This window comes from Sapajus apella, unplaced genomic scaffold, assembly GCF_009761245.1.
Source record: "Sapajus apella isolate SASKATOON/1434 unplaced genomic scaffold, GSC_monkey_1.0 scaffold53, whole genome shotgun sequence".
NCBI classification, from domain to species: Eukaryota; Metazoa; Chordata; class Mammalia; order Primates; family Cebidae; genus Sapajus; species Sapajus apella.
In genome coordinates this window covers 1,856,348-1,870,252 of record NW_022436993.1, presented here as the reverse complement: position 1 = coordinate 1,870,252, position 13,905 = coordinate 1,856,348, and the positions used below count along the sequence as shown (strand labels likewise).

Genomic DNA, 13,905 nt, shown 5'->3' with positions numbered 1-13,905 from the left:
ACTTAGCTGAAGTTTCGTTTTTGTTTGTTTGTTTGTTTGTTTGTTTTGAGACAGAGTCTGTCACCAGGCCGGAGTTCAGTGGTTCAATCTCGGCTCACTGCAACCTCCACCTCCTAGGTTGAAGCTTTTCTCCTCCCTCAGTTTCCCAAGTAGCTGGAACTACAGGCACCGGCTACCACGTCCAGCTAATTTTTGTATTTTTAGTAGAGATGGGGTTTTACCATGTTGGCCAGGATTGTCTAGATCTCTTGACCTTGGGATCTGCCCCCCTCAGCCTCTGAAAGTGCTGGGATTACAGGCATGAGCCACTGCACCTGCCCTTTTTTTTTCCTTTCTTCCTCTTCTTTTTTTTTTTTTGAAAAAAAAATCAGTTTATCAGAGTTGATAGTTTTTAAAATTATATTGTATAACCTTCTGACTTCTCAATTTACTTTTATCTCCTATCAACATAAAAGTAAAGTTCCTTTTGAATAAAGGATGTTAGAACAAAATGTAGGCTGGGCATGGGAGATTTAAGTGCTCACACCTAATCTCAGCACTTTGGGAGGCCGAGGCAAGAGGATTGCTTGAGCCCAGGAGGTCAAGGCCAGCCTGGGCAATAAAGAGAGACCCCATCTCTACAAAAAAGAAAGAAACAAACGAAAATATAGTGAAGCATCAGGCAAATTAGATAGACTAGGATATACAGGTAGGGTGTCAGACTTTAGAATCTTAGGTATTTTTCTTTTCCTGTAACAATTGAAAGTGACAGTGAATGGTATTGTTTTATTTAGTTTTCATACAGTCTCGGGGTTTTAAAACTTTGAAATCGAGAACACGACGTCTCCAGTCCACTTCCGAGAGATTAGCTGAAACACAGAATATAGCGCCATCATTTGTGAAGGTAATGAGACCTTTTTATGATCCAAAAAGCAAATACTTTCAAGTTGTTGAAAACAGTGAGGAGCTTCAATATCTGATTTCTTTTGTTGGCTGATAGATTTTCTTCCTTCTTTCCACTAATAATAAGGGATTAGTAACCTGTGTAATCATTATACCACTAACTCTTCTGGGCTTCAAACTTGCCTTTCCACTTACTAGATTTTTTCCCACAAACATACACCTGTTTAGGTGTTCTCTGTATTAGTGAGCAGCATCCACCCAAGCTAAAATTCTGGCTGCCAAGCTACATTTATCCATCTTGCTTCATCTCCCACATCCATTAATCACTAAAGTCCTGTTGCTCTAAGCTCCTAAATATTTTAAAAATCTGTTCCACTGTCATAGATGCGCTATAACCATTTCTTGCCTAAGTTACTCTAAGGAATACTTGTTTAGTCTCCTTGCCTCTAGTCTTGCTGCATTCAGTCCAGCCTCCAGACTGCCACCCATTAATCTTTCTAAAATGATGATCTAGTTACATTACTCTGCTTTATTGCTTACCTCCATCTGATGCACTGGGAATTTCATGCCCCTCTACCTGCCATGTTTCTCTTCTCACCTTTCAATATGTCCCCCTCCATTTCCCTTTTCTTCTCTTAGCATTGAAGTCTTATATAAGATTGCTTGTAGTTTTTGAGCACTGAAGGCTATTGTTTCATGCCTCTGCTAGATTGTTCATGGTGGTTTATTCCATGCTTTAGATGTCTTACTCTCTATAAGGTGTTTCCTGTCTTTCTGAGGTAGCCTTTATTTACCACCATACATAATACTTATAATATCAAAAAGGTTTAAGAAACTTAGCTATTTACATATTTTTCTCCAGTAGACTGAAAACTTTAAGATCAGTGGTTTACCTTTACAGCTTCAGAACTTACAGCCAAGTATGTGAATGGTGCTTAGTAGACATTTAGTAAATTAATGAGATTTTTCCTCTAGCAGACATAAAGGGATATGAACATTAAGCCAATCAAACCCTAAGATAGTATATGACCTATCTGTTTTCAGTATAGCATTCTAGCAGAGAATAATGCCACTTTCTTTATATTATTAATTGACTGATCCAGGAATAGGATCTAGTATTAGTTTCCTAGTTATTGTTTAATTCATTGCTGAGTCTTAATTTGTTTCTTCACATTGACAGTAAAAATTATAGAATTTTAGTGAATTTTTTTGAGTGGTCACAATATTATTGGGGAGTGTCACTTTGACGTTAACCAGTACTGATGTGTTGTCTGTGTATTCAGGGGTTTCTCTTGCGGGACAGAGGATCAGATGTTGAGAGTTTGGACAAACTCATGAAAACCAAAAATATACCTGAAGCTCACCAAGATGCATTTAAAACTGGTTTTGCAGAAGGTTTTCTGAAAGCTCAAGCACTCACTCAAAAAACCAATGGTAAGTTGATTTGAAAACAGTCCATGTTTGAGAAGACTAACTGAAAGGAAGTCATAGTCCTACATTTAAGTTTTAAATAACTTTTTTAAGACCATCCATCTTTGTTTTGATTCAATTCCACTATATTTGTAACTTAATCTATGTAGAACTGGAGATACTGCTGATGGTTTCCCTTTCTCAAGAGAGGAAACAAATTGGAGAATAGGAAGTGTGAATGGCTTAATAAAGGTTTTTGTTTCTTTGTTTTTTGTTTTTTTGGGGTTTTTTTTTGAGACATGGTCTTGCTTCATCGCCTGAGCCAGAGTGCAATAGTGCAACACAGCTCATTGCAGCCTTAACTTCCTGGGCTAAAGTTATCTCTCACCTCAGCTTCCTGAGTAGCTAGTACCACAGTTATGTGCCACCACACCCAGCTAATTTTTGCAGAGATGGAATCTTGCCATGTTGTGCAGGCCGGTCTTGAACTCCAGGGCTCAAGTGATCCTCTGGCCTTGACCTCTTAAAGTGCTAGGATTACAGGCATGAGCCCCCATGCTCGGCCTTAATGAAGTTTTTTGTAATAGGGTACTTACAGGAAATCATAGCAGTTGTGAAAAAGATTCCAAAATTGCATCTGATGAAATAGGATTATCAACAATAACCTAACATTTGCATTTCATTCAGCTGTCACATTTCATTAATGTCATTTGATACAAGGCTTTTTCTTTCTCTCCTAGATTCCCTAAGGCGAACGCGTCTGATTCTCTTCATTCTGCTGCTATTAGGCATTTATGGACTTTTAAAAAACCCATTTTTGTCTGGTAAAACCTTTTTTTATTTATCTAACTTGTTAGTTTCTTATTTCTTTAAATACATGATTCCTTTTAATGCCGAATGTGAGCCTTAAAGAAAGACCACATTAATGTAGTTCTAGAATCTAGGCTTTTATTCCTAATAGTGGTTAGTTTCCCAGATTTTTAGAAAATGGTACCTGTCCAATTATAAAATTAAAAATTATCCTGGTCAACAAGGTAAAAGGAAAATAATCAATTAATTAATTTTAAAATTGTGTGGAAGAATTTTATAATAGCAATATAAGCTGAAATAGTATTCTATTTCAAAGATAAAGTAATAAACTCAGTTTGTTCATAAAATCACATTAGATGTTTCCTTTTTTTTCTAGTTTGCTCATCTGAAATGAAGTATTAGTGTCACACATAAGTGGTTTTAATTACCTTTTAAACTACTGTGCAGTTTTCACCCTGTGTGAAAAATATTCTCTTTAATATTAAGGTTATGTACAGATTCTTTTTTTTTTTTTTTGAAACAGAGTTTTGCTCTTGTTGCCCAGGCTGGGGTGCAATGGTGTGATCTTGGCTCACTGCAACCTTTGCCTCCCAGCCTTAAGCGATCCTCCTGCCTCAGCTTCCCGAGTAGCTGGGATTATAGGCATGCGCTACCACGTCTGACTAATTTTATGTTTTTAGTAGAGACAGGGTTTCTCCATGTTGGTCAGTCTGGTCTCAAACTCCCAACTTCAGGTGATCTGCCTGCCTCGGCCTCCTGATGTATAGATTCTTAAAAAATACTTTAGTGGGCTAAAACTATTAGTGTTCATTCTAAAGTTGCTATTTTAAATGTGCTCTCCAAACTTTTGTGTTCTTGATTTATTAAGCATTTCCTCTTACCCTGAATTTTGCCAACTCATTTTTCAGCATATCTTAACAGTATTTTGGGTTTCTTTTGAGGAAATTAGAAAGTGTTCAATTTACTCATTTATAAACTACTCTAATTTGGAAGTTTCTACCTGAGTGGGAAAGATTTAAGAAATCCTTGTAATAGTTCTCCAAAATCGATCTCAAATATTTTACTGTCCTATCAGACATTTTCTGTCTGGCTTGTACTTAATGATGTCATAAGTGATAGATCATTTGAGGGCAAGTAATAACAGTTGTCAGAGGAAGAAAATTATATGAAAAATATAATGTGTTAAGCCTCAATTTTTTATTAATGTATGTCAGTTTTTTCTGCTAACTTTAAGGCGGTGTATTTCAAAGTATAGATCTGTGACCAGTTATTATCAGAATAATCAAAAGTGTTTGTTAAAAGTGCAAATTCTCCTGGGCTCTTTCTCAAATTTTCAAACACAGTTTGGTGCTGTGGCCTGAGAACCTGCATTTTAACACATTTCTCAAGTGAGTTTTATTCACACCAGAGTTTGAGAAACATTGATATAAGATTTCTATCATTAGATACTACAGTGAGAAGTGGAAAATAATTTTTGATTTTATTAACTAGAAAGTACAAATATGTCTTTTTATTTTTTAATTTTTTTTTCAAGTTTATTAAGAAAGTAAAGGAATAAAAGAATGGCTACTCCATAGGCAGAGCAGCTAAAATGTCTTTTTTTTTTTTTTTTTTTTTTTTGAGACGGAGTTTCACTCATGTTACCCAGGCTGGAGTGCAATGGCGCGATCTCGGCTCACCACAACCTCCGCCTCCTGGGTTCAGGCAATTCTCCTGCCTCAGCCTCCTGAGTAGCTGGGATTACGCGCACGCACCACCATGCCCAGCTAATGTTTTGTATTTTTAGTAGAGACGGGGTTTCACCATGTTGACCAGGATGGTCTCGATCTCTTGACCTCGTGATCCACCCGCCTCGGCCTCCCAAAGTGCTGGGATTACAGGCTTGAGCCACCGCGCCCGGCCTAAAATGTCTTTTTAATGTGAATAAAAAAAGTCTTTTTTATTCACATAAAAAATGTCTTTTTAATGTGAATCACTTACTTTTGAAGATGGTTTAGAAATCCAGAAGACCTAGTTTCTATTCCTCATTCTGATTTGATATGTGAAGTTAGGTCTCTTAGATGTTTAATTTTTCTAGGCTTTGCTTTCTTGCATCTAAGAAATAAGGTGATTGGAATTTTATTAATATATCTAATATACACATTTCTTCTCTTTAGTCCGCTTCAGGACAACAACAGGGCTTGATTCTGCAGTAGATCCTGTCCAGATGAAAAATGTCACCTTTGAACATGTTAAAGGTGTAAGTTGAGAAGATTGCCTTGCCTTCTTCATACATTCTGTAATTGATACTCTATGTAAGGTTGATACTTGATTCTACAATAGGTAAAATTGTATCCAAAAGTAATAGAAACATTAGTATTTTAGGATAAATAATAATAGCCAAGGACCAAATCTTGCTTTATGACAGGGATTAGTATAATTTATGAAGCAGCAGCCTGGTAGAGTGGGGTGAATGTGAGCTTCAGAGTCAAGCTGACTAACGTTTGAAATTCATTTTTATACTTAACTAGCTATGTGACCTTGAACAAATTACTTTAGATCCTTACAGATGACGTATGTGCTTGGTACAAAGTAGATAGTTAATAAATGGTCCTTCTTTACCTGTTCTTCTTATTAATCTTTGTAACTCCGGTACCTAAAACATATTAGACAATGTATATTTCTTGAGCATATAGAATGGATAAATGCTGGTTTATAGTCAGTTAATTTGTTAAATATTTAATAGTGTCAAAAATATTTAATGGTGTCAATTATTAAGTGCTAGGGCCTATTTTAGCTGCTGGTATAGAATAATCTCTGCCTTCATAGAGCTTAAATTCTAAAAGCAGGAATTGGACACTGATATGTCATATAAGAAAATAGTAGAGTATGTTAAAAGGTAATAAAAGTGTATAGAGGAAAAAGTAGAGCAGGGTAAAGAGAACTGGGAGTTCTGGGAGAAGGGTTGTAGTTTTAAATGGAGTGTTCAGGGTGTGATTGTTGGAGAAGGTAACATTTGAGAGAAAATCTGGAGAAGATGGAATAAACTGCATTTATTTGAGAAAAGAACATTTCTTGCCAAAGGAACAGATTGAGCAAAGGCTCTGAAGTACTGGGGTATCTGACTTGTTCATTTTTGAAAGTAGAACTAATAGAATTTCTTATTGGAATGTAGGCTGGAAGAGAAAAGTGGAATCAAAAAGGACCACAAAATTTTTGGTCTCAACAACTAGAAGGATAGAATTGATATTTACTGAGGGTTTTCTTTGTTTGTTTCATTTTTTGAGATGGAGTTTCACTCTTGTTGCCCAAACTGGAGTGCAATGGCACAATCTTGGCCCATTGCAACCCCATCTCGTGGGTCAAGTGATTTCTCCTGCCTCAGCCTCCTGAGTAACTGGGATTACAGGTGTGTGCCACTACGCTTGGCTAATTTTTTGTCTTTTAAGTAGAAACAGGATTTCACTGTGTTAGCCAGGCTGGTCTCGAACTCCTGACCTCAGGTGATCCGCCTGCCTCAGCCTCCCAAAGTGCTGGGATTACAAGCATGAGCTACTGTGCGCTGCCTTTACTGAGGTTTTAAAAGACTGTGAGTGGAACAGATTTGGGGGACAAAGTTTCGAAATTCAGTTTTAGGTATGTTAAGTGTGAGAGATCCAGAAGAAAGTGTTGACTAACTTGGATATACCACTTTGGAGGTATGGGAGAGGTCTGAGCTAGAATTAAAAATATGAGATTACATGTATCTATATATGTTAAGTCCACGTGTTTGGATGAAATCACCAAGGGAGTGAGTGTAACTAGAAGAGAGGTCTAAATACTGAGCTATAGAACACTTGAAGGTTCACAAGACAGAGAAGAGAAGCCAAGGAACCAAGACTGAGAAGGTGCTGCCAATGAGTTGGGTAAGAATGGTATCCTGGAAGAAAATATTTCTATGATGAGGAGAGTGATCAGTGACGTGAAATGCTATTGATAGGCCAACTGGGAACTGACCATTTGATTTAGCAGTAGATCATTGGTGTACCTGATAAAGAGCAATTTTAGTGGAGTAGAACGGGTTAAATTCTAACTGGAGTGGGTTTATAAGACGTGGAAAGAAATGAGATGGAATAGAGGATTACAAACAATTCTTGGATTTTGTCTGACAGAGGAACACATTATGAGATTTTGTATTATCTCATAATACAAAACAAAGTTGAAATGTCGGTAAACTGGTGGGTGGGGGGTTGTGGAAATTGATAGAAGCAAGGTCACCAGCAGAGAGAATATGGTTGGGAGAGAAGGAATGAGTAGTGTATGGAGCAAGTAAGTTGTGTAGATACAGGAGAATGAAAGGAAATGGAAATAAAGCTGTTGGGCTCACTTGAAATTTGGAATCATGAGTTTACATCAAGACAAGTCAAAATGAGTGTTTTTTTCTATTTATTTTCTGTTTCTTTTATCTCTCCCAAATATGAATTCTAGAACTGTAGTCCCTCACCGTGCTCTTCTCTGTGCTTTGCCATTACATCTGTTCTATTATATTTGATTTCTGAGAACTGTAGTGGCTGGGTAATTATCTTTCAGAAATGTTTTAGAAGAAATTCTTCCTGCAGGAGGGATTTGAAGTACGTGATCTGAGGACTCTTCTAACTCTGAAGAGATTGGTTATGTTATTATTTCGGCTTTTTCTCTTTACATACTTGTGTGTCTGTTTATACATAACCATGTTTTTTCAGCCTCAACTTTTGGGGAGTAAGACATTGGGAATCATTATGATAGTTTTACACCAAGCAGTTCTTTCCTTTCCTTTCCAGTTTAAGTAGCTATGAACCCTGTTGGTATTGTATAAAGGGAACAATTGAGGAAGAGGTTAGTGCAGTGATTATTGGAAAACTTCAATCATCAGTGTGGAGGGCCCTTCTCATTGTGTTTGAGGTCTGCATACGTTTTCTAAATTGAGCCTGTGTTAAGGCTGTGGTCAGATAGAGCATTGTTATTTTCTGCCTGTAATGTACATACTTATTTACTGAATATAATACCCTTTTGCTTTTGGAATGAGAGGAGTTTTTTGTTTGTTTGGTTGGTTGGTTTTTTTTTTTTTTTTTTTTTTTTTTGAGACAGGGTCTGTCACTCTGTTGCCCAGGCTGGAGTACAATGGTATGATCTTCGCCAACTGCAGCTTTGACCTTATGGGCTCAGGTGATCTCCTGCCTTAGCCTCCCTTGTAGCCAAGACCACAGGCATGCACCACCACACCTGGCTGATTTTTAAATTTTATCGTACTATTATTTTTAGACAGGGTCTGGCTCTGTAACCCAGGTTGAAGTGCAGTGGTGCAATCTTAGCTGACGACAACCTCCTCCTCCTAGGCTCAAGCCCTCCTCCCACCTCAGCCTCCCAGGTCTCTGGGACTACAGGCATGTGCCCCTACGCCTGGCTAATTTTTGTATTTTTTCATAGATTTGGGATTTAGCTGTGTTACCTAGGCTGGTCTTGATCTCCTGAGCTCAAGTGATCCATCCATCTTTCCCTCCCAAAGTACTGGTATTATATGCATGAGCAGCCAGACCCAGCTGATCTTTCTTTTTCCCTTCCCCCTTCCTTTTTTTTTTTTTTTTTTTGGTACAGACAGACTCTTAACTTTGTTGTCCAGGCTGGTCTCAAACTCCTGAGCTCAGGCAGCCCTCCCATGTCAGCCTTACAAAGTGCTGGAGTAGTAGGCATGAGCCACGATGCCTGTCCTGAAATGTGGGGATTTCTGAATACTAAATTAAAGCCATGCTGATACTAAGTATAATGAAAGTAGACATCACAATCAAGGTGGATCCATACAAAGTTTTCCATGCTAAAATGAATAAATTTTATAATTGCTGTAAGACCTAAATTTATATAGAGCAAAGTAATTAAGTAGAATTTACCAGTACAGGTTTGCCATTAGGTAGTTCCTGTGATCAAATTTTTACCAAATCTCAAAGAGCTTCTATAGGAATGTCATTTCCTTGCCAAGAATTTCTGAATATATAGACATATATATACTTAAAAATATTAATAAGGGCTTTTAATAACTTGATTCATTACCTTGATCCCATGAACTATTTTCCTTGATAGATTTATGTTCCTCAAGTGGGAATTCTCTTGCCACAGAATTTGGGGAGAGAATATAATTTATTTGAGTAGCAAATTATGTTTAATCTCTTCTTTATTCCTACAACTTAAAATTGTCATTATATCTATTATTTTAACCAAATGTATATTAGTCTTCTTTTAGTACATGGATACTGTCTTTCAAGTTCTCTTTTAATAAACCAGCCAAGTCTTTTTTTAACCACAAATTTTATTGAAGTTTAGCAAATTCACACAAAAATGCACAAATCTACCTATTTTCACAAAATGTCTGTGTTATAAGTACCCAGCTCAAGAAACAGAACGTTATCAGAAGCCCAGAACCTCCCTGATGCCTCCTTCTGGTTACTGACTCCTCCGCCTAGGAACCGTTTCCTAATACCATACATAAATGTTGCCTGTGTTTGAATTTTAGATAAATGTAATGCATATAAAATACCCTCTTTTGTATGACACTTCTTTTATTCAACATGATGTTTGTGAGATCTATGTTATTTGGAGTTGTAGTTTATTTATCCTTATTGCATAGTATTCCATTATGTGAATACCACAACACTGTGCAATTATACTACTTTTAGGTGGGCATTTGGGTTATTTCTAGTTTTTGGCTGAAATAGAGCTGGTGTGAATATTCTTGTACACATCTCTTAGTGAACATATGTTCACAGTTCTCCTAGACCTAGGAGTGGACAAAGCTTTGTTTTTTATTTTTTAAAATTCTCTGTAAAAAGAAAATGCTTTGTTTTTAACCATTAACTTGATTAATACTTTAGTAAAATTTTGATGATTTAATCAGAATAACTTTCAAAGACCATTCCAAGTCTAACAAAAAAGCATAACTTTGCTCTTTTTAAGTGTAATATTTTCTAGAAATATGTCTAAGAAATTTTCTTGAAAGAATAAGAGAATCATGACATTAATTGTACATTTCAGAATGCCCTTTGGCGTGAAGGTATGTTTCATGTTTTAGTATGCTCCTCTCTAGATAGTTTCTTTTTAACCCTGCCCAATGTACTTGACTTTTGTTTTCTCACAGAAAATGAAAGTTCAGAATAATTTTGGGGGGATAGTAGGGAGACTTTGCATATGGAAATAATAGGGAAAATACTTTGGGTGTTTTTTAAGGGGCCATTTTTGTATGCTTCTTTCACTAAAACAGAGAAGGCTAGGTTAATTCCATATCAAAATTAAATTTATGATTTGCAAAAGGGAAGCCTTGATAATTTAACCAAATGTGCCCATTATCTAAAGTTATTTGGAAATTTGTGTCACTTTAGGTAGAGGAAGCTAAACAAGAATTACAAGAAGTGGTTGAATTCTTGAAAAATCCACAAAAATTTACTGTTCTCGGAGGTAAACTTCCAAAAGGTAAGATATCTTTTCTTTACTATGATTTTATATATAAAAAAAAAAAACCCTGTAATATATTACTAATTTAATTTTAACTGATTAATGTTTAATTCTTAATTGCTATTTTACAAAACAGATGTTCATTCTCAACATACAATTCCACAGCCTTTTTTTTTGTAACTACACATTTTTAAATAATTTCAAACTTGAAGTTACAAGAATAGAACATAGAACACTCCTCATACCCCTAACCTAGACTCACAAATTTTTAATATTTTGCTGTTTTTTTTTTTAAGACCCAGGCTTGAAAGGCTTGAGTGTAGCGATGCAACAATCATGGCTCACTGTAGCCACGACCTCCCGAGTTCAGGTGACCCTCCCAAGTAGCTGGGACCACAGGCACACACCACATGCCCACTATTTTTTGTATTTTTTGTAGAGCCAAGGGTACTCCATGTTGCCCAGGCTGCTCTTGAACTCCTAGGCTCAAGCAATCCACTCACTTTGGCCTCCTAAAGCACTAGGACTGCAGGCATGAGCCAGGGCGCTCAAGCTAGCTACATTTCAAAAACTATTCACTTTGTCTCTTTACACATATATAAATATAAAAATCGTTTGTAAATAAACTTTTTTTTTTTTTTTTTTTTTTTTTTTGAGATAGAGTCTCATTCTGTCTCCCAAGCTGGAGTGCAGTGGCTGGATCTCGGGTCACTGCAACCTCTGCTGCCCAGGTTCAAGCGATTCTCCTGCCTCAGCCTCTTGAGTAGCTGGGATTACAGGCACCTGCCACCGTGCCCGGCTAATTTTTGTATTTTTAGTAGAGATGGGGTTTCACCATTTTGACCAGGCTGTTCTTGAACTTCTGACCTCGTGATCCACCCCCTTTAGCCTCCCGAAGTAACAAATAAATTTTTAACATTTGAGAGTAAATTGTAAATATAATCACCCCTAAGTGTGTATTTCGTAAGAATAAAGATATTCTTTTACGTAATTCCAGAATAATACTAAGATTAGGACATTAACTGGGCATGGTGGCTCATGCTTATAATTCCAGCATTTTGGAAGGTGGAGGCAAGTGGATTGCTTGAGGTCAGGAGTTCGAAACCAGGCTGATCTTCAACCAGGGGCCATTGGAGTTCCAACCAGCCTGGCCAACATGATGAAACTCTGTCTCTACTAAAAATACAAGAAATGATTAGCCAGGCTTGTAGCAGGCACCTGTAGTCCCAGCTACTCTGGAGGCTGAGGCAGGAGAATTGCTTGAACCTGGGAGATGGAGGTTGCAGTGAGCCAAGATTGCGCCACTGCACTCCTGGGCGACAGAGCAAGACTCTGTCTTTAAAAAAAAAAAAAAAAAAGGACATTTAACATACATACATAACCATTATCAAATTTATAGTCTATGTTCAAATTTCAGCGTTTGTTCCAGTAGTATCCTTTGTAGTGTTGCCCTGATCCCTACCCTTTTCCCCAGTTCAGGATTCAATCCAGGATCACACATAATATTTAGGTTTTTACCTTTTTTTTTTCTTTAAATGAAACAATTCCTTAGCCTTTTTTGTGAGGAAGTGGGGAGGAGAGGATCTTTCATGATTTTTACAATTGCAAAGAGTACTTGCCTAATTATTTATAGATTGTTCTCAGTTTAGCTTTGCCTGAAGTTTTCTCATGGTTAACATGATTTTTATTGATTGCATAGTATCATTCTAATTTATGGTTGTATCACAAGTTAACTATTTATGTTGAATTTTTATATGGTTTCCAGTTTTTTGCTATTAAAAATAGTACTGTGATGATCATCTTAATTCAAGGCTTTGCCTACATGCTTAATTATTTCGTTAGAATAAATTTCTAGAAATGGAATTGCTGAGTTAAAGGATGACACTCCTTTTTAATGCTTGTTTTTATACTGCCACCCATCTCTACTGAGAACACAGAAATGTATGAAATTATATGCAGGAACCTTTGCTAATTTAGGGCACATTTATTAAATCAGTGCTATCACATTACAGAGTGAATGTTTCAAATTATAGAATTATTAATAGTTACACTCTTCCTCTTTCAAATCACAAGGAGTATTTTAAATTTGTAGAAAATTTGAGCAGTATAAATTTGTAGAAAAATCTTCAGATACCAAGATGTAATCCACAAAAATTAATATTTAAACCAGTTAAATATCACTAAAACATGACAATACTAGGATAGTCTTAAAGCTATTTTTGAGCTTGAACTTTCTCTAAAATTTTTTTATGTTAAAATGCTACAAACATGTATATAAGGAAGTTTTGTTGCTTTTCAATGTAATATGTATATTAATAAAAACATATAAATCAGGAAATACTATCTTTCTAACATGTGAAAATATTTCTGATATGAAAATTTTCAAACATATGGAAAACCTTGAAAGAACAGTACAATTAACATCCATATCCTATCCACTTACACTGAACAATTATTAACATTTTGTCCTATTTACTTTCTGTATATGTGTGTATTCCCCCTCCCCCCCTGAACATTTGAAAGAAAACTATAGACATCAACTACTTGACATCTAAAGACTTTGTTTTACATCACCTAAGAATAAGGACAAGTGTCCTAAATAAATGTAATAATCTTATCCCAACAAAGAAAATTAATACCATTTCCTTAATGTCGTGTACTCTCCAGTCTTGTTTAAACATCACCAAATGTCCCTACAATATTTTGTTCTTTATGAAAATGCATCAAATCAAGATTCATGAATTACATTTACATTTAATCGTTTAGTCTTTTTTTTTTTTTTTTTTTTTTTTGAGACGGTGTCTTGCTGTATCACCCAGACTGGAGTGCAGTGGTGTGATCTCGGCTCACTGCAACCTCTGCCTCCCGGGTTCAAGCGATTCTCCTGCCTAAGCCTCCCAAGTAGCTGGGAATACAGGCGCATGCCACCACACCTGGCTATTTTTTTTGTATTTTTGGTAGAGACGAGATTTCACCGTGTTAGCTAGGATGGTCTTGATCTCCTGACCTTGTGATCTGCCTGCCTCAGTCTCCCAAAGTGCTGGGATTACAGGCGTGAGTCACTGCACCCGGCTATTTAGTCTTTTAATCTATTTCTACATGAAGTTTTATCTTATTTAGTAATAAATGGGTTTATGTATTTTTGCCTCAAGATTCTCCTTGTCATGTTTTTGATATGTAAACAATATTTATATGACACAGGAAGATTAATTTTGGACAAGATTCTGAAATGAACTGTTAGCAGAAACAAGTACGGTTTTCTGTGTTTCAAAATATTCGTTATTGGTGTGACCTCAACCTGAAAATTATGTAAATGAATAATTGTTTTATAGGTTCATATCAAGGGATTTTTAAAAAATACTTTGA

General features: G+C 36.3%; 1 protein-coding gene across 2 annotated transcripts in view; it reads left to right on the top strand.

Moving 5' to 3' along the window:
- Window positions 1–13,905, top strand: part of YME1L1 (YME1 like 1 ATPase) — a 44,048-nt gene that overhangs the window by 15,952 nt on the left and 14,191 nt on the right. For both annotated transcript variants that reach the window (XM_032243816.1, XM_032243817.1), the window contains exons 5-9: window positions 774–883; window positions 2,166–2,316; window positions 3,033–3,116; window positions 5,259–5,341; window positions 10,467–10,557. In XM_032243816.1, coding sequence (XP_032099707.1) covers window positions 774–883; window positions 2,166–2,316; window positions 3,033–3,116; window positions 5,259–5,341; window positions 10,467–10,557 — 519 coding nt within the window. The remainder of the gene's footprint in view (window positions 1–773; window positions 884–2,165; window positions 2,317–3,032; window positions 3,117–5,258; window positions 5,342–10,466; window positions 10,558–13,905) is intronic.